We start from the raw sequence: 24,478 nt of genomic DNA, 5'->3' as shown, positions 1-24,478 counted from the left end.
TGGTCTTCATGGTATAAAATTGTGGTTTTATATTTGTGTTCCTAAGTTTTATCTGTTCACATTCCAAAAAGAATTTGGAACAACTCCTGAAGGCAAAGCATCCTGACTAATAGATGATTCAAAGGTAAATCTAAATAAAGATCAAATAAAAATATTAGACAATTAGATATACCAAGAATCTTGGGTTGCTAAAATTTAGTATAGAATTTATTTCCCATTTCCCAGGACAAAGGCAAAAAAGAACCAGATAATTATATATTGCTCAACGTGAGACATCATTCTATGAACCAGATTTCCCCTTGGAAATGGGAACATTATGGGAGCTCATGGTTATTTTATAGAAAGCTCATAATCATTTATTAATAAACCTTGTTGAACACCTAAAATAATCAAAAACACAATGAATAAGTAAGGTGGAGGTTGTCACCATCTAGAGGGAAATATAGAACATGTATAGTCTTATGTAATTAAATAGAAAAACAAGAATGTGAGTGGTATAAGAGGAAGAAAGAGGAAGAAATTACTAACTTTGATTAGAGGAAAACTAAACTTCACACTGGAAGTAACATGTAAAATAGGTCTTGAAAATGAGTAGGAGTTTTCTGCAGAGATGGAGGAAGTTATTTCAGGTAGTGGAAACAGTGGTTAGAAGAGTATAGAGCAGTTCTCAAACGGGGATTTTACGTTCTCCCTCTCCAGGGGACATCGGGCAATATCTGGAGACACTTTTGATTGTTGCAACATGTGGGCTGTGGGGGCCATTGCTACTGGCACGTAATGGGTAGAGTCCAGGGATGCTGCTGAACATCCTCAGTGTAAAGGATAGCCCCTCAAAACAAAGAAGTGTGGGGTTTAGGGTGTGTTGAGTGCTGAGGTTGAGAAACCCTGGTACAGAGTCACATACATACCTGTATTATCAGAGCAATAGGATACGTGAGGCTATTGGCAAGAGAGGAAACTTTGGAGCCAGATTATAAAGGATTTATTAAGATAAGATTTTTTTTGTTGTTTTTTGAGTTTTTTTCTTTTTTTTGGTTTGGTTTTTATCATCTTTGCTCTTTTGCATTCAGCTTTCTATATCAGATTTTATTGTATCAAGTTGAAGTTGTATCAACTTGATCTTTTAACCACACTATTAAATACAGTCTTTTAACAATCATTTTATTTACGTATTTTTATTTCTCCACATTTTAAAGGTTGTAGTAAAAACACACAGCATAAAACAAAGGTATAGGTTTTAATGACATTTTTGATGGATAAGACCCTCAATTATAATTGTAAAACACGTGACTTATACTTCAAAGGACTATTTCTTTCATCTTTCTAAGAATGAAATACACTAAGAATACACACTAATTTAGCGACGGCTTTTCTGCAGAAGAGTACATGAAGTAATGTACCCCATGTATTTTTTTTCTCATACTGTCTTAAAACAGGAGCGCACTTTATAGAACCTAAAGAAACAGGTAGTCAGTGTGTACTTCATAGGGTTACTTTCAAATATCTGACGGAAGCAGAGGGTATTGGGTGAAATACCACCATCCTGAGGCCTGCCCAAAGAGCCACTCTTCTGTGTTTGTAGGACTGATACATCACGTTCATGGCCAAAGTGTTGAGGTATGCTGCTTTTAAGCAGTAACATTCTCACTTCTGACACTTTCTTACATTTATGTTTTTTAGGTTGTTGGAAAGTTGAGAATTTTGATAACTGAGTACTTGGTTGCTCTGTTTTGACTTTGGTCGTCAAAAAGATGCTGTTTTGTGTAATTCATGTCTCAAAGAGCAGAGATGCCTGTATTTCCTCAGCTTTATTTTATTACTTATGTAAAAGATGAAAACATAACCCTTGTGTGGATGGTTTCTAATTTGAGACTGAAATGAAGATAATTCACCTGTAGGCTTGCTGTCAGGAAAGGGGAAATGGCTACTCTCTCCCAAGAATGCCTAGGTTAAATTATGACTGGGTATGGGGGAAGGGGAATGGAGAGAAAGAAGATACGCCTCAACCCCATTAACAGGAAGTATGAGAAATCGACTGGAATTCTTCCCAGTTGATGTTGACTATGAAAATGAAAAAACTATTTTTCTTACCCCTGAAACGGTTTTGCTTTTATGAGAGAGCATTGCAGCCGCCTAACAGGAAAGTGTCTGTTTCTTGAGACTTCAATGTACGTTATCTAGGAGAAGTTATGAGAGGAGGAGTTGAGTCTCATGTTTTTACATTTACCATAAAGTTTATTTACTGTAGGAATTTCAAATACTTTATTTTTGGTACAATAACAGCTTTTAAATGTTTGTTCCTTTAACTAAAAGTTTGTAAATATAGAGCCTTTGAAGGGACTAAAATTCTTGTTTTATCCTGGGCAAGAAGGCAGTGTTCAAGCTTTTTATACAGTGCTGGATTAAAATGCAACACCATCTTGCTATTGGGTATGCATGTGTGTCTAAAACAGCAAATGGTGCTAATTGTATGGTGTTTTTGTGACAAAGTTAAATGGTCTTTGGAGAAGAGGGAAAAAATGTGAAATTTACTGGGTATAATGTAAATCAGTTTTATAACCCAAGAATTTAGAACAATAGAGGTTGATTTGCATTTGAAATATAGCAACAGCAACAAGAACAATTACTTTTAGGAAGCCATTGTGTGCTGTGGACTTTGTCTCATTTAACCAGTCCATCAGCTTTTTGAAATGGGTTTTATCCCCATTTTGTCCAGTGAGGAAATTGGGGTTTAGAGAGGTTATATAACTTAATCTGGACCACACAATTATTCATTGGTAGATTTAGGGGAAGAATCCAGGTCTGTCTGACCCTGAAGCCAATGCTTTTTTTTAACTTCTAATTTACACTGTTTCTAAATCCTAGTTCTGTAATTTAAAGGAGCAAATAAGTTGAAAAAACAGTTAATAGCATTCCTAAAGAGAAATGAATTCAAACTAAATCTTTTGTAAATTCAAATTCATTAAGATTTGCCATTTCCCTCAAATTCTCCCACCAGATTTTAATCAGAGGGCCTTTTTAATATAAATCAGAAGTTTCATTCTGCTTTTGTTTATAATTATGCTAGGTTTTAAAGTAAATGAACTGGGTAAAGGTAATAGTGGAATGGAGAGACAGCATGGCAAAGTAACATCAGTCTTCATATGCCCATTTCCATATATTTATACTTGTCTAGAAGGTTTTATTTTTATTTTTCTCTAAGCAGACTGTGAACAGTGAATCAGTTTTATCTTCTGGAAATGTGGGACATAGAAAAAACACTGCAAACATTCTAACATGTCATTTGTCCAGATTTAAAATTTCTGATGGCATTTGAAAAAGATAAAGTTACTTAATTTTGATACCTTTACCCCTTTGATGTAGAAAATTTCAGCGTACTTTGATAAGAATATTATTTTTGGTCAAGTTACATTCTGTAAATTTTTTTCCCTTGGAAATTTTGTTAAGAAAGCACAGAAGTGTTGAGATTTAAATAAAGGAAAGACATTCTGCAAATACACATCAACACACATGCCTAGACTAGTGGTGTATATGCTGTGCGCCACTCGCCATTTGTTCTTAACAAGCGTAAACAGGAGTTGTAGAATTCATTTGTTTGGACGTTTGTTTGGAGTCCATTTACTACTTTTGGGATAAAATCCATGCCATGTTCACCTTTGCATACCTTGTCCCTAACATGACACTTTGCTCAAACTCAATAAATGATTGCTTAATTAATGAGTATGTGAATGTTGTTGAATATTTAGAAGTTTTGTGCATTAATAACTTTCCTTGCTAGAGAACGAGTTTTTAACATAAATAAACTAGCCAAATAACTGAAGTTACTTTGAAGACACCTCATTTTTCTCATAGGAACCATATTGAAAAAGATATATCACTCATCATTCATCATCATCATAGCAGTTAACATGTATGGAATTCCTACTGTGTGCCAGGAGCTGTTCCATGTAGATTTACCTGTTTCATCATTATAACAATACTGTAAAGCACAGGATAATATTTTCCTCATTTTGCAGCTGGGGAAACGGAGACACAGAGAGGTTAAGTGGGGGAGTGAGTTAGTATCTGAATGCAGGCACGCTGACTCCAGAGCCCAGGTCTTAATCATAGAGCTCTGTTGTCTTTTGTTTCACTGTCCTAAACAGTATAATGAACATAATTTAAGGATTTCCTGGTGATCTAGAGGCCTTCGTTTTGATGATCTGATCTCAGGTGCTGGCAGTATTGTAGTGTTGTCTTGTTTGGAGACAGACACAATCCAGATTTGTATTCTGGCACTGATATTTATAAGTAAATGATCTTAAGCCAGAGTTGATTTCTTAAAATGAAAAAATATATATTTATCTTGACTGAGCCCCTTTTTTTTTCCTCCTTTAGTTGTAAAATGGGAACTAAATAACATGGATTTTAAAACTAAGGCATAAGCCCAGTGCTTACCAAGCACTCAATAAATATCAGTTCTCTGCTTATTGCTTCCTCCTCCTATTGAGATTTTATGTTCTAAGGCAGCAACTCTCAGTTTGGCCTCATGACCCCATTACATTGTTAAAAATTACCAAGCACCTCAAAGAGCTTCTGTTTTTGTGGTTTTATCCACCAGTATTTATCAGGTTAGAAATTAAAATTGAGAACTATTGTAAATATTTACTTATTATATTAAAAACAGTAATAAACCGATTACCTTTAAAAATTAGTGAGAAGAGTGGCATTGTTTTATATTTTTGCACATCTCTTTAACGTGGCTCAGTCGAAGACAGTGGATTCTCATGTCTGCTTCTGCCTTTGATCTGTTTGCATTTTTTGTTTTAGTTGATGTATATGAGAAAATCAGGCCTCATGCAAGTATCAGTATGTAGCTGGAAAAGGGGAGGGGTATATATAGCCTTTTCAGATGGTTGTGGATATCATCCTTCAATAGGACACCAAAACTCCTGGTAGTTTCTTAAAGGTTAGTTACAACGTGGAATCTGAAACCAGAACAGTGAACATTTTGTACTCTGTTACAGTAAAATCTATCTTGTGCTTTGAATTTTTACTTTTATTATCCATGCAGAATTTTATATTATATTGGTCATCTGGAAAATTTGAAAAAAAGAAAAATTACATTTCACTATATAGTATCAGAAAGTTACACTTGGCTAATATTGCTTCTGATCTTATCAATGGAGTCTTTAAATTATGGAAAAGTGTCAAGCTCAGGAAGGCAGATGCAAATTTTTCAAAATTCTCATTTTTACTTGAAAGCTCAAATTTTACTACTGGCAACAATTACTGTCAGTTGTTTTCCTTGAAGTGACAAGCATACTTTGTTTATTTTTGAGAAATTGTCTGCCATATACCCAAGCCTGTATAATCATTTTTGGTTTTAAGTCATTTTTTTCAAGTAATATGGTACCCATGAAAAAAATAGCATAGTTTAGTTTGCAACTCAAACAATAGTGCTTCTCTTCTGACAATTGTATTTTTTTGTATAGCAGAAGTACTTTATACTTACTTACCATTTTTAACAGAGTATTAAAAGGATGTGCATGCAAGAGTCAATATCGAATAAAATTAATAATTTTTACTACTTCATCAAGAACGTTTTTATTTGATTCAAAGGTGGGGAAATAGACTTGTTCTTGCTGAGAAGAGCTGAAAATAATTTGTTGCCTTTTCTTTCACAGTCTACCACAGACACCGCTTTAATTACCATCCCATCCCCTAGAGCCCAATGTCTCGGACATTTCAGGTGCTGAATAAGTATTTGAATGAACTAAAGATAGGTCTCATAGAAAATGTAAAATTATGCTTGTTTCATCTGAACCCCCCACCCCGCCCTTATAACTTGCTGTTGCATTTTGTATCTTGTTTAGCTCAGGAACTGTGAGCTACTTGATGTCCAAAATAGTCTGGTCACATTAAGCTAATATGCTTTGAACATGCAACTCAATTTCTTTAATTAGCTTTAAAAATAAGGATCATTAAATCAAGATTGCCACCATCAATTACTGTGCAAGGGGGTTTGCCTGTTCAATAATGCATCAGAGTTGTGCTCTACTCAGTGTTTCACTGAATGATTTATGGAAAAAGAGGCATCTCTTGGTTCCAAACTTGAAATGGAGCTCTATTATGTATAAGATTTTTTTTCCTGTTATTGCTACCATTTTAGGTGCTGTATTTCATTGAATACTCTCAGCATCCTATCCCTCTTTGCATTTCATATTTGGGATCAGTTCCAGAGAGTGTTTTACAGCATTTTTGTAAATTCACAAGAAAATAAGCACTTTTCTTGCTCTACAAGAAGAAAAGACAAGGTGCAGATTAAAAAAAAAGAAAAAAGTCTGCATTTCTATGAGGTGCACCTGTTATGGCAGATTCCCCAGAGAGTGGCTTGCTTCTTATTTTTCCATTATGTTGAGGGAGTAGCAAACAAACAAAAAATTGGGAAAGTGAACTAGCAATATATGTTTATAAATTTGTTTAAAATCTACCAAAACTAGGGTTGCAAAAGCAGTGGTCATTTTTCTTGTTTAATTCAAGATAATGCATATTTTAGCTTTTAAGTGATAGAAATACAGTATTCATCAAACGTACGCAAGCATTTGGGTTGTTTTATTCTCATTTCTATACTCTGAATTCAGAATAAGTCAAAATAACAGGACCACAAATTAGGTTTGGACAATCTATACAGAAATGCTTTGGGAAATTCAGTTTGATCCTAAGCAGTCATTTTTGTAGACAATAATACAAGTACTTCTGGAAAGATTGATGTTAGCCATGAAAATAGAGCTAATAATGTTAACTTCCTTTTCAGTTAACAACACAGAAGGGATAGATAAAACCTAAGAAGTTAATATTTCAGTATTTTGTAGCAGTTTTTGTTAAGTGAATCTACGTATTTGAAAAGTTTTCTATTGGATTAAGCTTAAGTGCATAAACCACATGCATATGATCAAAATATTAAGATGTTGATCTTGTTGAGTATGTTTGGAATTACATTAATTTTAAAGAATAGGTATTATTATTGAAAAAAGATGAAAAACAATTTATAATTAAAAAAATCTTGGAGTTATATCAGCCTTGTACCAGGGTGGGTCAAACTACTTTAGTGTAAAAGTGTAAGACAGAGTAAAGATTATTCTTTTCTTCTAATTTGGTGTGCAATTAAATGATACAAGCTTTAAAAATGTATAATCTTTAAGGAAGAAAGATCTAGGTGCGCTACAGAGGTCAAAACACATTTGCTGAGGATTCATCTTGACTTGAGCACTTGTTAAAAGATTTATTCTGGCAGTGGGAATTAGCCAGTGTAATCCATATCAAGCCTGTGGAGGGTAATCTATCACAGTGATAGACTAAGCTTCATCTTCGGATATCCACTTCTTTATTTTCCTTCACTTAAGGTGAATGCTGGGTAATTGAACTTTAAATTCAGTTTCTGTCAGAGAAGGTTTAGCTTGATACATAGAGGCTATTCCTACTACCTCTTTCTTTAAGAGAAGTGTATGTGTATATCATTCATTGGAGTACCCCAGGTTCTCTGCTCTGATTGTATCACTTACTTTGTAAACTTTAAAAAATTTTGAGAAAAAAACATACAATCAAGCGAAGATTATATGGCTCAAGGATTTTTTACAAATTGAATGTACACATAACCTTCCCCATAAATCAAGGTATAGAAGGTTACCAGCACTCCATAATAATCTCTGTGTCCCCTCAGTCAGTCCTAACTACCCCAAAGGAATCACTATTTTTTCCAGCCTATTTGAGTTATAGTTGACATAGGATATTGTATAAGTTTAAGATGTACAACGTGATATTTGAAATATTTGCTACCCTTATTTACCAGAGGAAGGCTAGTTAATACATCTATCCCCTCACATAATTAACCCTTTGTGTGTTAGGTGAAGACTTTTAAAAATCTATTCTCTTAGCAGCTTTCAAGTATATAATACAATATTGTTAACTGTCGTCACCATGCTGTCCATTTAGATACCTGGAATTTTTTCATCTTACAACTGGAAGTTTGTATCCTTTAACCAGCATCTCCCCATTTCTCCCAGCCCCTGGCAGCCACCAATCTACTCGTTTCTGTGAGTTTGGCTTTTTTAGATGCCACATATAAGTCAGATCATACACTATTTTGACTTTCATCCCATAGATGAATATTTGAATTTTATATAATACAATCTGAGTATATATGCTTTTGTACCTGGCTTCTTTGTCTTCACTTTGTGTCTGTGAGATTCTTTTTGGTTGTTGTATGTAGCTGTCGTTCTTTTCATTTTTTTGTTGCATGAATATACTAGAATATATTTTTCCTTTCTTTTGTTGACTATAATTTTGTGGGTTTTCCCCAGTTTTTGGCTGTATTATAAATAAAATTGCCATGAATGTTCTAGCATGTCTTTTGATGTTCACAGTTGTGCATTTCTCTTGGGTATTTACTTTAGAGTGAAATTTCTGGGTCTTAAGGTATATATTCAGCATTTGTAGATTCTGCCCAACTGTTTCCCAAAGCAGTTGTAGGTCTGTGCTCTCACTATAATGTATGAAAATTCTTGTTGTCCACATCATCGCTTATACTTGGTACCGCCAGCTTTAATTTTCTTTCCCCCTCCCCCCCCAATTTTAGCCACTCTAGCGGTACTTGTAGTATCACATTATTGTTTTAATTTGCATTTTCCTGACGACTGATGATGTTGAGTACCTTTTCATATGCTTGTTGGTTATTTGGATATCCTCCTTTGTGGAGTTTCTGTTTAAGTTTTTTGCACACTTTTCTATTGTTTTGTCAGTCCTTTTCTCATTGACTGACAAGGGTTTTTTATATATTCTGAATACAGTTTTTTTGTTGGACATATGTATTACAGTTGTCTTTTTCTGCTTTGTGTTTTGCTTTTTGACTCCCATAATTGTATCTTTTGGTGACCAGAAAATTTTTAAAAATTTATAATAAAGTCCAATTTCTGAAACATTCCTGGTGTTTTATCTATTTTATTAATCCTTTTTCTTCCAAAAGTCTAACTTTTGGCTTTCTTTATTGTATTTAAAAAATTTTTTCCTCAATTCTGGTCTAACCTATGTTATTTTCTTCCTTTTTTCAGACTTGGTATACTGTTTTATTTTAGCTTTTTGATACAGATGCTCAGCTCATTGATTTATTAATCGTTCATCTTTTTCTATTTTTTTTTTTGCGGTACGCGGGCCTCTCACTGTTGTGGCGTCTCCCGTTGCGGAGCACAGGCTCTGGATGCACAGGCTCAGCGGCCATGGCTCTCAGGCCCAGCCGCTCCATGGCATGTGGGATCTTCCCGGACCGGGGCATGAACCCGTGTCCCCTGCATCGACAGGCGGACTCTCAACCACTGCGCCACCAGGGAAGCCCCATCTTTTTCTAAGATATCCATTTAAGTCTATGAATTTCTTTCTAAGCATTGCTTTTGCTGCATCCCACAATTTTGGTATGTTGTATCTTCATCATCATTTAATTCAAAATGTTTAAATTTTAATATAATTGCTTTGACCCATGGTTTATTTGGAAATGTATTGCTTAATTGACTAACATATTTTAGCTTTCTTGTTACCTTTCTGTTATTGATTTCGAGCTTAATTTACTGTAATCAGAGGTCATCTATTCTTTGGGGTTTGTTGACACTTGCTTTTTGAACTACCTATAGTCTATTTAGATAAATAGTTCCTTTGTATTTGGAAAGAATTCAGCATCCAGCAGTTGCTGAGTGCAATGTTCTATATTTGTCAATTAGGTCAACTTTATTTAGAATGTTGTTCATATCTTCTATATCCTTATTGATTTTTTTTCATTCTGTCAGTTACTGAGAGAGATTTGTTATAAACTCTAATTATGATTGTGGATTTGCCTATTTCTTATTTGGATTCTGAGTCCTTTTTGCCCTACCTGTTTGTTTTTTTTTTCCTTAACGATTTATTATTTATTCGTTTGGCTGCACTGGGTCTTAGTTGTGGCACACGGGCTCTTCGTTGTGGTGTGCGGGCCTCCCTCTAGTTGTGTCACGCAGGCTTCTCTCTAGCTGTGGCATGTGGGTTTTCCTCTTCTCTAGTTGTGGTGCACAGGCTCCAGGGTGCGTGTGCACTGTAGTTGTGACCTGCAGGTTCCAGAGCGTCTGGGCTCTGTAGTTTGCGGCACGCGAGCTCTATTTCAGGCACGAGAGCTCAGTAGTTGTGGCGCACAGGCTTAGTTGCCCCGCAGCATGATGTGGGATCTTAGTTCCCTGAGCAGGTATCAAACCCGCGTCCCCTGCATTGTCAGGTGGATTCTTTACCCCTGGACCACCAGGGAAGTCCCTGCCCTACCTGTTTTGAGATTATCTTTTTAGATTACTAAGACTGTTTTTTCTTTCTGTTGAATTGACCCTTTACGTATTGTCCCTTTTTATCTTCAGTGATGCTTCTTAAAATCTACTTGTCTGATATTAGTTTAGCTGTATCAGGCTTCTTTTGGTTAATGTAAGTGTTGTGTATCTTTTTTCCATCTTTCTACTTTCATCTTTTCTGTATCTCTTTTTTTATTATTAATCTGTGTCTTTGGTAAACAGTATACATTTGGATTTTACTGTATTATCCAATCTGACAATTTCAGTCTTTGAGTATTTAACCCCTTCATATTTAATGTAATTATTGATAAATTTAAATTTGACATTTTTGTTTTCTTACTCTTTTTTGCCTTTTTTGCATTAGTTGACTTTTTAATATTATCTTCTTCTTCTATTAGCATGTTATTTATACTTCATTTTATTATTCTTTTATTGGTCACCCTAAAGATTACAGTCAGTATCCTTAACCTATTTGAATTAACTTAAAAAAATTATTTTGAATTAAGTACAGATTCACAGGAAGTTTTCAATGTAGCATATGTATAGCCCTATGTATATTTCACCAAGTTTCCTCCAATGGTTACATCTTAATTATAGTAAAATATCATACCACAAAACTGATACTGGTACAATGTGTGTTAATTTTTTCAATTTGTGTCATTTTTTCCCACTTGTATAGATTTGTGTAACTACCACCACCATCTAAATACTGATCTATTCACCACCACAAAGACCTCCCTTCTGCTACCCCTTTATATTCATATCCAGCCCCCTACTCCACACCATTCCTAACCCTGGCACCCTTTTCCATCTCTATAATTTAATCAATTCAAGACTCTTATAAAAATATAATCATAATGTATGTGACAGTTTGAGATTGTTTTTTTTCACTCAGTATAATCCCTCCAAGTTTCTGTGTATCTTAATATTTTGTTCCTTCTCGTTGTTGAGTATTATTCTGGGTATGGATGTACTTACTAGGGGACATTTTGTTGGTTTCCAGTTTTTTATTCTTATAGGTGAAGCTGCTATGAGCAATTATGTACATGTTTTTGTGTGGACATATGTTTTCATTTCTCTATAATAAGTGCCCAGGAGCACAATTGCTGGGTCGTATGGCAAATATGCACTGAGGGTTTTTTTTCAGAAACAGCCAAACTGTTTTCCGGAGGGGCTCTACTGTTCTGCGTTCCTACCAGCAGTGTATGAGCGTTCCGTTTTCTCCACATCCTCACCAGCATGTGCTGTTGTTTAGTTATCCTGTTAGGTATATAGTGATATCTTTCTGTGCTTATAATTTGCATTTCTCTAACAGATACGATGCTGAACACCTTTATGTTCTTATTTGCCATCCATGTATCCTCTTTGGTGAAATGTCTCTTTGTGTCTTTTGTTCATTTTTTAATTGGATTTTTTGGATTCCTGAGTTTTGAATTTTCTTTATATATTCTAGGTATGAGTCCTTCATCAGATATATACATCCTTAACTTATATGATTCTACTTTAATTAGTACTTTCACTACTTCCTGGAAAATTCAAGGAACTTAATACCTTTCACCCCATTTACCCTACTCCTATATTTTGTGTAATTATTCACGTAGTTTAATTTGACATGAATTTTAAACTTCAGAGCTTTTCGATTATGTGTTGTAAGCAATTTCTATTGATTTACTCACATTTTTAAACCCTTTTTTGTGCTCTTCAGTTTTTTCTGCATTAGGGAAATTCCATCAGGGATCATTTTCTTTTTGCATAAGAATTTATTTTGGTATTTCTTTTGTACAAAACTGAAACAATACTTTGTGTGTTGAGTATGTATGTGGGGGGTTGTTCTGAAAATGTCAGGTTGTCAGTTCTTTTAATTTTTAAGTTCTCTTCTGTCTTTCAGTGATTCACTTGAGAAGTCAGATGTCACCTTTATTCTTTGAGGTCTATAAGGTCTGTTTTTGCTCTGGTGGCTTTTAAGATCTTCCCTCTGTCTTGGCTTTCAGCTGCTTTACCGTGATGTGCTATCATAGACAGCCTGGAGGCTGGACACCAATAATCCCTACTTCCTGGTATTTGTGCTCTTGTGTGATACCTTCTTGAGTATGGGCTGGCATTACTGATTTAGTTCTGATGAATAGAATATGGCAGAAGTGATGGTTTCCTTTTGATCTTTTAAAGTTTTTTTTTAAACAGCTTTTTATGCAAATTTTCCAATGATCTCAGTGGAAGGGTTATTCTCATACAGTTATTTCCACAGGGCGAGCTTAATTGTACAGAGAACTAAAGAGAATTTTTGTTTTCTTGGGATGCTCTTATAGAAGAGGCAGCTCTCTTAGTACACGTCCAGATAAGTTGTTTGCTACGTAAAAAGATGCTGTCCTTTTCTCCTGTAGTGCATATTGACTGATGCCCGGAGCACTAAACACTTGTTCAGTCAGATATTTTCTTGTCTCTTTGCTTTTGTAAGTGTATATTTATTAAAAAGTCATTTTAGAGCTAGTTATGCAAGTCATAATATTTTTATATTTGTGTGGCTTTATTATGTAGTATAAAAGTTATGACAAAAGATATTTTTCTGTGAAAAGTTATTTAAATTCATTTTAAAGACTACACAGATGAATTGATAAAACAATTGTTGGTGAGTTGGTTGTGTTAGAGGCAACTGTGAAACACTGAAGAAAAATATCCTAAAAATCTGGAAGGTTTCTATCCTGAAATTGTTTCCCAACTGTCCAGATTCTTGCTTCACCTTGTAAAGAGGCTGAATTTGAAAAAAAAGTCCATATTATATGAATGTGGTTTATATAAGAAAGAGGGTGGAACCTCCCATATATCAAGATATTTGTGAATATGTATGTGTGTTTTAAGTTAAAATAACGTGCTTAAGTTGTATATTTGTCCTTTGTTATGATTTTTGCTTTATCTGACCTTTTAGAGTAAGTGAACCTTTTGCTGGTTCTGACTACATCTTATAATAGAGCTCCTCCTGTTTTTCTAAATACTGAGATGGTGTTCCATATTACCCTTTCACAAAGAATTTGGTAACTTTTTAATTGAATACCTTACATAGTTTTTATTTATGTTTTAATGTTAGCACTAATTAGAATCCATAAATTAATACATGTTTATTTACTAAGAACATAAAAGACCTTTTTAGACTGAAATAGCCAGAAGCTAAACAGAGAACAGAAAATTATGTGGTGACTGTTGCTCATTTACTAGCAACTTCCATAAATTATACAGATTGTTTACCTGTATGTAAAAATCAACAGATAGTTGTGTTTTCTTCTGTTTATTTTATATTCTATAAACCAAGATGGGAGTCAAGTTCTTTTTATTAAACATTTATACTGTGTCTGTTATGAACAGACCTATCATGGCAAAGAAGATTCATTCTTGTTCTTCAAAGAGATTATAGTTCAGAAAGCCATTTTAATAAAGCTATGGCAGAATCACAAGGTGCCTTTTTGCTATGGGTATAAATTTTCAAAGTTAGAAACAAGCCTTTTGTATAACGGTATAATTAAATTTTAGTTTTTACTTATGTGATCTCTTTGCTTTTACATTTATGTAGACCTCAGTGGCTGGGAGGAGGTAGGAGGAGTCATTGTCATTTGTTAACCTTTAACAAATTTGTGGAAGACAACTGATATTCAATATCATATAGCTTTATATGCATATATAACTTTACTCTTGGAATGCCTTCACACCTTGTCTTGCATAGTGTCAGAGCTTCTGTTTCACCAGTTAACTTCACACAGACAGACTCTTTGTGCTTATAATGTGATTTGTTCATCCTAGCTCACTGTAGCAAAACTCCAAATATTTTTTCCCTATGCAAACATACCATAGGCATTAGGTCCTGGTGTGTGGGATCCTCAGCCTGTCACAGATTTCATGATGCCATCTGCTTCAACCTGAACAGTGTATCTTCTGCTGGCAGATTTTATTGAAGTTGCCATGCTCAGGTTTAAAAAAAAATCAGGTTTGGCATAAGAAGCTTACTTTTGAAAAAATAATAATTGATCATGCCTGCTGTAGATTTTAAAATAAGCATTTGAAAGGATTCCCAAAAGCCTCTTCCTCAAATACCTTGATCTCCTTTACATCTGTGGTTGTAGATAGCCAATAAAATGGTGAATTACTGGTAACTTTGGTAAGTTACTGAGTTTCCTGTTTTATTTTTTAGGACAGGTAACAAGCTTAGGCATGGATTGGTGACATAAATTGTGAAATATTTTGATTGCTTCTGTCAGTGGAAGACATTTACTAATGTCTCATTTCCAGAAATGATTGTTTGCTATGTGTATAATACGAAGATGGTAGTAGCACCATGATGAAAAAAATCTAGGTCATAATCTACTTACTAGGTGTGTGACTTTGTGTAATTTTGTCATCTGTAAAATGGTAATAGTGATTCTTGGAGGGTCATTGGGCAGATTAGATCAGAGTGGGTCCTTAAAAATGGATAAACATTTATTCTGCAGATGGATATTGAAAGCCAACTCCATGCAAGACACTCTCCTAGAGGATGAGGATATAATAGAGAATAAAATAGTCGAATTCCTCCACTGGAGAATTCTACATTCTAGTCTGTCTCTGCAGATTGGGGTGGAAGCTCCATGACAGCAGGGTGCATGCCAGGCAATAATAAGCACCATGAAGAAAAACAGGGCAGTGTCAGTTCATGGAGCGTAATGGTGGGACGCAGTCTTAGTTAGGGTTGTCAGGGAGGCCTTCTCTGAGGTGATGTTAAGTGTACTTGGATGAACAAAAAATGTAAGCACGTAGATTATTGGGGGAAGGACGTACTTGGCTGCTAGAGAGAACAGCTTGGCAGTTGGAGGAACAGTAAAGTGGTTAGTATAGCTGGAGCTTTGTGAGTGAAGGACAGAGTGCTGGGAGATGAGCTTAGAGAGTGATCCAAAAGTGTCATTGCTATAACTTTTCTTATGATTAATTGTAAATTAAAAGTTACATTCCAGATACCCTATAGAAATACAAAATTAGGATTGACTCTTTGCACTGTTTTAATAATTGCTTAGCTTTAATGTAATATTTATTATTATTTAATATTACTATATTAATGTCAGTATGACTTTATATAAGATATTCTATAAATATTAATAATAAATATTTATTATTATTAGATTATTTAGCTCTGTATAACAGGCACATACAAGTAATTACAGAATATTTTGTTGTTGTTTATTAATATCATTGTACCTGGAGTTAACCATACTGTGAGGTTTGAGGGCATAGTCCTCCAGACTAGAAGCTCTGCACTAGACTTGTGCCACCAACAGCAAGGAGTTAAGCTCCAAATACAAAGTTGGAAGGAAGAGTCCACACAAGACCATCCTCACTTCTGATTCCAACTGCACATTCAGGAGGTTCCCCAAACCACGCTCAGGTTCAGTAATTCATTAGAAGGACCTATAGAACCTACTGAAAGCTGTTAAGACTCATGGTTATGGTCTGTTATAGGGAAAGGATACAGGTCGAAAGTTAACCTAAGAAAGAGATGCATAGCACTGAGTCTGAGAGGATTCCAGATGTGAAGCTTCCATGTTCCTCAGGAAGTGTTCCCTTCCCAAACTCGATGTGTGACAGTATGCGTGGAGTATTGCCAACCCAGGAAGCTCACCTGAGCTTGGTGTTCAGAGTTTTTATTGGGACATCATTTCATAGGCATGATTGATTGCCCATGTGAGATGACTTAGTTTAAGAGTTTGAGAGGATATCATGTGGCCTTGGGGCCCACTGTGAATAACAGAGACACTTCTGTCATCTGGGAAATTCCAAGGGTTTAGAAGTTTCTTCCTATGAGGTAAGGACAAAGGCCAGGCTTCTTTCTGGGAAAGACCAAATTCTTTACTGCATAGGTTGTTATAAAAATTCAAGCAATATGGTAAGTTAATGGCCTTCTGGAATCCCATCTCTTGGGGACAACTAGTGTTCTGTTAGTGTTTTGGTGTATATTCTTCCAGATGTTTAATACACATGTAAACATTTTCTGAGTGTACATTGAATTGTACTATACTTACTGTTATTGTTCAATAACTAGGCTTTTTCACTTAAAAACATATGTATGGATGTGTTTTTGTGTGTGTTTTAATGAGTACCTTGAAGTTGAACACTGATTCTTTTCACTTAATTAGTTTTTAAAACTTTTTCCACCTAAAACATAGTGCTGTGCTGAACATCCTTGCGTTTACATCTTTGTGTATTTTTCTAATTTTTCTCCTTGAAATAAATTTCTTGAAATAGAGTTGCAGAATAAAAGGGTATGGACATTTTGAAATTTCGTAGGTACTTCATTATTACCTCTCTTGGGATGATTGCTATGAAATAGTTTATGGAATGACAAAGTTGTTAATAGTCTCCATATTACTCTTAGGTAAACATTGCAACTCCCACAATTTCAAATGTTGAATGTGCCCACATTCCACATCTCAGCCCAGCTGTAATTCCTACTCTGCAAAATGAATCATTTTTATTATCCCCAAATAATGGGAATCTGGAAGTTCTTACAGGATTGGGTACTGCACACATCAATGGGAAACCTGCTTGTGATGAATTTGATCAACTGATCAAAAATATGGCCCAGGTAAGAGCATTTCTTCCTGATAGTTAATGATAGAATGTATAATAATATCTTAAGAATGTAATCAAATCCTGGATAATTTGAAGAATACTTATATATATTTACATTATGTAAGTTAAATATATACATTAAATATATGTCAAGTATATTTAAAATATATATTATATTCTTATTTATGAAGACATTTATAATATCTGAAAAAATTGGAATGACAAAGATGTAGAATTTATGTGGGTTTAGGTGATTCTGAGATTTTTCTGTTCCTTTTTTTAATTATCATATTTTAAATTGAGCATTATATGTTATGTTTCAGAAATATTCTTCAGGATAAATAAATGTCTCATTCTAGGTGATGAGTGATAAAGTTTATCTTAGAAAAAAATATTTTTAATTTCTTTTTTTTTAAAGAACAGATTAATGTCACTAATAAGATGATTGCAAGTGCAGTGATTTGCATTTAATTATATTTCTTGCTTTTTTTCCTGAACAGGGTCGCCAAATAGAAGTTTTTGAGCTCCTCAAACCTCCATGTGGAGGCCTTGGGTTCAGTGTTGTGGGACTGAGGAGTGAAAACCGGGGAGAACTGGGGATATTTGTGCAGGAGATCCAGGAGGGCAGTGTGGCCCACAGGTGAGACTGTCACTGTGTCTTTTCTGTTTTTGTTTTTGGTTTTTTTTGCGGTACGTGGGCCTCTCACTGTTGTGGCTTCTCCTGTTGCGGAGCACAGGCTCCGTACTCACAGGCTCAGCGGCCACGGCTCACGGGCCCCGCCGCTCCGCAGCATGTGGGATCTTCCCAGACCGGGACACAAACTCGTGTCCCCTGCATCGGCAGGCGGACTCTCAACCACTGCGCCACCAGGGAAGCCCCTCTTTTCTGTTTTTGATACCAGATTCAGAAGGTACTGCTCACCTTGGGAGAATTTCAAGGAACAAAAATGAATAAAAACAGACAAAAAACTGAATACAATCTGTTATTAATTAGTTTTTAGCAATCATTAAATTCTTAACATTGCTACGATAAAAAGAAAGTCCTTTGAAAGAGTTACTTTTAAATTTAGTCATAACTTAATCATTTTTTAGTAAGGAAAGAAAAATTTGACTAGGGCAGTACTCTCATTGCTATTAAATGGGCTCTTTTTGATTAGATTTTAAAATTACTTTATAGAAAAGTATACAAATGGCCTGTGATAATTTGAGCTATATTTTATTAATATACTCAAAGCAACAAGTAAATATATACATCTTTGCTTTCATTTGTAGAGGATAGGAACATCTAAAATACAATGTATAGGTTGAGTGGGTAGCTGAAAAGAAGGTGCTTTTAACTGGGAGGGGTTGATTAGGGGTAGGTCAACTGGAGCCAAAGCATATATATTTTCCCTTCCATTTTTATTTTGACATAATTGACATACAGCAGTATGTAAGTTTAAGGTGTACAGCATAATGACTGGGCACAATAGTTTAGTAAACACCATCTCATATACATACTAAATTAAAGAAATAGAAAAAATATTTTTAGAAGTGCAACTGCAGGAAAAAGCTTTCATAGTGTGGACATTAGAAAATAGAATTAAAAATAACCTGAAAATGCGTGCCAAAGAAGCTGTCATTGTTTTGAGAGCTGTTAGTTATTTTTTACCCCCTTTTTCATTCTTAGAGATGGAAGATTGAAGGAAACTGATCAGATCCTTGCTATTAACGGACAGGCACTTGATCAGACAATTACACATCAGCAGGCTATCAGCATCCTGCAGAAAGCTAAAGATACTGTCAAGCTGGTTATTGCCAGAGGCTCATTGCCTCAGCTCATCAGCCCCATAGTTTCCCGTTCTCCATCTGCGGCCAGCACAATTTCAGCTCACTCTAATCCGGTGAGTACATCAGATTTTCAAGAGGAACAGAACGTATTTTTCTATTTCTTTAAGGTTTTGTATGGGTTCACACTTCCTGTAGATTCTTTGTACTTCTTGGGTTTTTCCCTTTTTGTTGCATCTCTCTGTGGCCTGGAATATTTTTTATGTAATTATGATTAAGTTTATGGCTTCTAAAAAATTTTTTTAATTTAATTTAATTTATACAGCAGTTTCTTATTATCTGTTGTATACATATTAGTGTATACATGTCAATCCCAATCTCCCAATTCATCCCACCACCACCACCCTGCCACCCCACACTTTCCCCCTCGGTGTCCATACGTATGTTCTCTACATCTGTGTCTCTATTTCTGCCTTGCAAACCAGTTCATCTGTACCATTTTTCTAGATTCCACATATATGCATTAATATACGATATTTGTTCTTCTCTTTCTGACTTACTTCACTTTGTATGACAGTCCCTAGGTCCATCCTTGCCTCTACCAGTGACCCAATTTCATTCCTTTTAATGGCTGAGTTATATTCCATTATATGTACGTACCGCATCTTCTTTATCCATTCGTCTGTCAATGGGTATTTAGGTTGCTTCCATGTCCTGGCTATTGTAAATAGTGCTGCAGTGAACATTGGGGTGCATGTGTCTTTTTGAATTATGGTTTTCTCTGGGTATATGCCCATACCATATGCTGGGTCATATGGTAATTCTATTTTTAGTTTTTTAAGGAACCTCCATACTATTCTCCACAGTGGTTGTATCAATTAACCACTGGTTGGTGTATCATTGATGGTGTATCATTCCCACCAACAGTGCAGGAGGGTTCCGTTTTCTCCACACCCTCTCCAGCATTTGTTGTTTGTAAATTTTCTGATATGCCCATTCTGACCGGTGTGAGGTGATACCTCATTGTAGTTTTGATTTGCATTTCTCTAATAATTAGTGATGTTGAGCGCTTTTCATGTGCTTCTTGGCCATCTGCATGTCTTCTTTGGAGAAATGTCTATTTAGGTCTTCTGCCCATTTTTGGATTGGGTTGTTTGTTTTTTAATACTGAGCTGCATGAGCTGTTTATATGTTTTGGAGATTAATCCTTTGTCCGTTGATTCATTTGCAAATATTTTCTCCCATTCTGAGGGTTGTCTTTTCATCTTGTTTATAGTTTCCTTTGCTGTGCAAAAGCTTTTAAGTTTCATTATGTTCCATTTGTTTATTTTGTTTTTATTTCCATTACTCTAGGAGGTGGGTCAAAAAGATCTTGCTGTGATTTATGTCAAAGAGTGTTCTTCCTCTAAGGGTTTTATAGTATCCGGTCTTACATTTAGGTCTTTAATCCATTTTGAGTTTATTTTTGTGTATGGTGTTAGGGAGTGTTCTAATTTTATTCTTTACATGTAGCTGTCCAGTTCTCCCAGCACCACTTACTGAAGAGACTGTCTTTTCTCCATTGTATATCCTTGGCTCCTTTGTCATAGATTAGTTGATGATAGGTGTGTTCCATTGATCTATATTTCTGTTTTTGTGCCAGTACCAGATTGTCTTGCTTATTATGGTAGCTTTGTAGTATAGTCTGAAGTCAGGGAGTCTGATTCCTCCAGCTCCATTTTTTTCCCTCAAGATTGCTTTGGCTATTCGGGGTCTTTTGTGTCTCCATACAAATGTTAAGAGTTTTTGTTCTAGTTCTGTAAAAGATGCTATTGGTAATTTGATAGGGATTGCATTGAATCTGTAGATCGCTTTGGGTAGTATAGTCATTTTCACAATATTGAGTCTTCCAATCCAAGAACATGGTATATCTCTCCATCTGTGTCATCTTTGATTTCTTTCATCAGTGTCTTATACTTTTCTGAGCACAGGTCTTTTACTACCTCCTTAGGTAGGTTTATTCCTAGGTATTTTATTCTTTTTGTTGCAGTGGTGAATGGGATTGTTACCTTTCTTTATGTAGCCTTTTTACTTGACATCATTCCTTAAAAAAAAAAAAAAAATTTTTAGTCCCTTAAAAAAGTTTACTCTAGGGACTTACCTGGCGGTCCACTGGTTAAGACTTCGCACTTCCACTGCCAAGGGCCCGGGTTCTATCCCTGGTCCGGGAACCGAGATCCCTCATGCCGTGCTGTGCAGCCAAAAAATAAATTAAAAAAGAAAAACAAAAAACAATCTTATTGATCTTATCAGAGTACGAGCTCTTTAAAAAAAAGAAAAAAGGAAAAAAAACCAGTTGACTCTAAGGGTAAGCAAATAAAATCTTAATTTTGCTTTGTAAAGTCACTGACAGCTGTCAGTGACTTTAAGAGGTCACTTTGTTTGGAATCTCGCCCAATAGGGTTTATGCAGAAGAAGTTCTTAACAGCTAACAGTCTTTCCTTGATCATCCCTTTTTTTTTTAAGTTCTACAAAGGATCTTGCAAATCTCTCTTTACCTGGTTAAATGCAGTCACTGTAATGATGTATTGATTATTTCAAGAATGGTTATATCAATAGCAGTAACAACATGTTGAAAGAGAAGTGTACTAAATAAAAGGGACCCTGTTAAAACTCATTATTATGTCTGCACTTAGTTATTTAATACTAATCACAAAATAATATTCATAGAGATCTCAACTGTAGTAATAATTTTAGTTTTTCGTAAAATGTTTTCAAATTCATATGGGGGCTTTGCTTTCAGGTTCACTGGCAGCACGTGGAGACTATTGAATTGGTAAATGATGGCTCTGGTCTGGGATTTGGCATTGTAGGAGGAAAAGCAACTGGCGTGATCGTGAAAACCATCCTGCCTGGAGGAGTAGCTGATCAGGTAAGCTACTCCAGCAGATTTTTTATGTTTTATCAAAAATACACCTTCATCTTTTACATTTCTGTTAGAAGAGAATTTGGCTTTAGACAGTGTCAGAATCTTCTCTTTCGCTGGACTTGTATGTAAAATGTTTTTCTTAGACCTGGGGAGAAATACATTTCAAGAGAGACCTTGATTTTCAGTTACAGTTACAGACAGTGATCTTAAGCCTCTTTAGAATCACAGACTAAAGCCCAGGTTGTGGTTTTGATCATTGTAGAGGTATATATCCTTTATTTTATGATTGTAAATCATGTTTATAAGCCTACTTATCTGTTTTATAGCTACAAGGTATTATGGAAAAAAGAATACTTCATTATTGAAGGGCGAAAAATAAGATTCATCTTGTCCCTTTAGTGATGGGTCACTGGTGTCATCTTTGTATATGAAGTACAGCCTGTTTTTATCTCTTAGAGTAGTTTATTAAAGCATTGCCATTTATGCTATGTAAAGTTGTTGGAGCATATGTGAGAAAATTGTAAAGTTACTAATTATGATTTACATTTTAATTTGACAAGTTCTAGTGTCTCTTTTGCCTTGGTTATAATGTTTTATATATAAAGCTGTTTGCTTTTGCATGTGTATTTGAACTTAAGTCACGTGCATCAAGTATTTTTCATATTGGTAAATGAAAGGCAGATTTATGGGCAGCCTTATCAATAGAGATAACCTTATCAATTATTGAGAGTAACTCAATAGTATGTGCATTTTCTTCCTTTTAAACATTAGCCAGTATCATGCAGTATCCAGTGAAATTTCTCTAATTGACAGGCTTGTGGTAAATCAGCTTTACCTTGTGTATAGAGCTGCACTGTCTAATACTGTAGGTACTGGCCACATATCACTTTTTAAATTCAAATTTGAATTAATTAAAATGAAATAAAATTACCACCCCAGTTCCTCCATTAGACGAGCTATATTTCAAGTGCTCTAGAGCAATATGTTGCTTGTAGCTTCCATATTGGACAATGCAGAACATTTCATCACTGCAGAAAGTTCTAGTGGACAGTGCATGTATGGAGGCTTACCAGACTGCTGTTCACTTCCCTGGTTTATCTGATTTTAAGTCTCACAAATATTTCATCTGCAAATGAGTTTTTTAGGGATGCAAATTTTTGAAATGGCAATGCAGAAAATTGTGGTATTAACTCAGTGGATTTTTGTGGTTGATACTGTATTTTGAGTTATATATATTTGTGAAGTGAGTTATACTTCACATTTCCTTAGTGGCATTTTCTGTTTATTTTATCCCTCAAAAAATTCACAGAAAGACTAGCGCTTTCTTGCATCGAGTGGGTAGAAATCAAATTGAAAAGGTCATATCAACTATTGATTTAAAGAATATTTATGAATTTCATTTACTTACATCACACTTAATGAAGTTAGCATGCTTCAAAAGACAGTTAACATCACAACCACATGTTTAATGTACCATGATTGGTAATTCATGTAATAGCTCTTTTTTTGTTATTACTCTCGTTCCCTCTAAATGAGGGATTTCTCTGATGAAGTTAATAATAATAACAACAACAATCTGACTAATCAATCCCTTTTTATTCAGCATGGGCGATTATGCAGTGGAGACCACATTCTAAAGATTGGTGACACAGATCTAGCAGGAATGAGCAGTGAGCAAGTAGCCCAGGTCCTCAGACAGTGTGGAAATAGAGTCAAATTGATGATTGCAAGAGGTGCCATGGAAGAACCAGCGGTGCCCACCTCTTTGGGCATCACGCTTTCCTCATCCCCATCTTCTACACCAGAGATGCGGGTAAGGAGATAAAAGCAGTTAATGGGAAAGTCATAGACTGTAGCACTTAGATGACAGTGGTGTTTATTTAGAAACTAGACTTATTAATGTTAGTGTATTAGTGCTAAAGAATGAAACAAAGTTCAAATGTAATGATGTTTCAGCACTAATAATAGTTTATTAAATAGGAATAATGTCTAACAGGTGAAAGATAGATTGCTTAAAAATTCTAGATTACTGTTTTTGATTTTTCTCTAAGCACATTTATGAGGAAAATGTTTTGAAGTTTGGATATATTTTAAAGAATTATTTGCTACTAATACATAAAACATTTAATTCTATCTTTTTCTTACTTAGAAGAGTTTCTGTAAGGTGGGCTGTAAGTTCCAATCATTCCCTTTCAACACCTTGCTTCTTAGTGTCTTTTTGTGGGCAAGGTGGATAAATAAAGCTTACTAAAACCTTTCATTGTTGTTTTCAGGTATGTCATATAATTGTTATCAGATTTGTAATAAGTTGCTATTCTTGACCCACTTATATACTTTTTTTTAGAGAAAAGTTATGCTTTCGGGGTTGTGACAAAAGCTTCATAGGCGCAGAGCATTCCATCTTTGTTCTTAACTTGGTATGATAAAAGCTAGAATGTTTCAAAATTATTATAATGTGATGGTTATCTCAAATAGTTCAGGTCACAAGATGATAGTGGGTTAAATATCAACAAAATAATTTTATCCAGAAATTTCTTAAATATTTAAGAAGAGAATTATGACCAATTTCTATATGAGCTTTATAGCAAATGCAAGTTCTACATTCCTTTCTTATAGATCTAAAAACAGTTATTTTCTAAACAGTTGCTACAGATTCTTTCTTTTAATATTCTAACCTCCTCCACAAGCCCTTTAAAACTTTATTAGAACACTTGAAATTTCCATGATTCTGTTGTTTTTAGGATTGAGTTTCGTTGCTATTTTTTGCAGGGAGAAAGAAGTAAAGAAAGAAAGCCTGTTTATGAAAGTATTTAAATGGCATTCTTTTGTGGTAAACAAAACATTTTATTCAGCAATATATAAATGAATGCAATACCAAAAA

The 24,478-nt window shown here is 34.9% G+C and overlaps 1 protein-coding gene across 8 annotated transcripts in view; it reads left to right on the top strand.

Annotated features, from left to right (window-relative positions):
• Window positions 1-24,478, top strand: part of MPDZ (multiple PDZ domain crumbs cell polarity complex component) — a 166,856-nt gene that overhangs the window by 41,663 nt on the left and 100,715 nt on the right. For all 8 annotated transcript variants that reach the window (XM_027105869.1, XM_027105867.1, XM_027105865.1 and 5 more), the window contains 5 exons: window positions 16,726-16,935; window positions 17,423-17,562; window positions 18,592-18,805; window positions 21,472-21,600; window positions 23,201-23,410. In XM_027105869.1, coding sequence (XP_026961670.1) covers window positions 16,726-16,935; window positions 17,423-17,562; window positions 18,592-18,805; window positions 21,472-21,600; window positions 23,201-23,410 — 903 coding nt within the window. The remainder of the gene's footprint in view (window positions 1-16,725; window positions 16,936-17,422; window positions 17,563-18,591; window positions 18,806-21,471; window positions 21,601-23,200; window positions 23,411-24,478) is intronic.

This window comes from Aethalodelphis obliquidens, unplaced genomic scaffold (assembly GCF_003676395.1).
Source record: "Aethalodelphis obliquidens isolate GAN/ISIS:26980383/991018 unplaced genomic scaffold, ASM367639v1 scaffold7, whole genome shotgun sequence".
NCBI classification, from domain to species: domain Eukaryota; kingdom Metazoa; phylum Chordata; class Mammalia; order Artiodactyla; family Delphinidae; genus Aethalodelphis; species Aethalodelphis obliquidens.
This window is presented reverse-complemented; position numbering and strand designations above follow the sequence as displayed.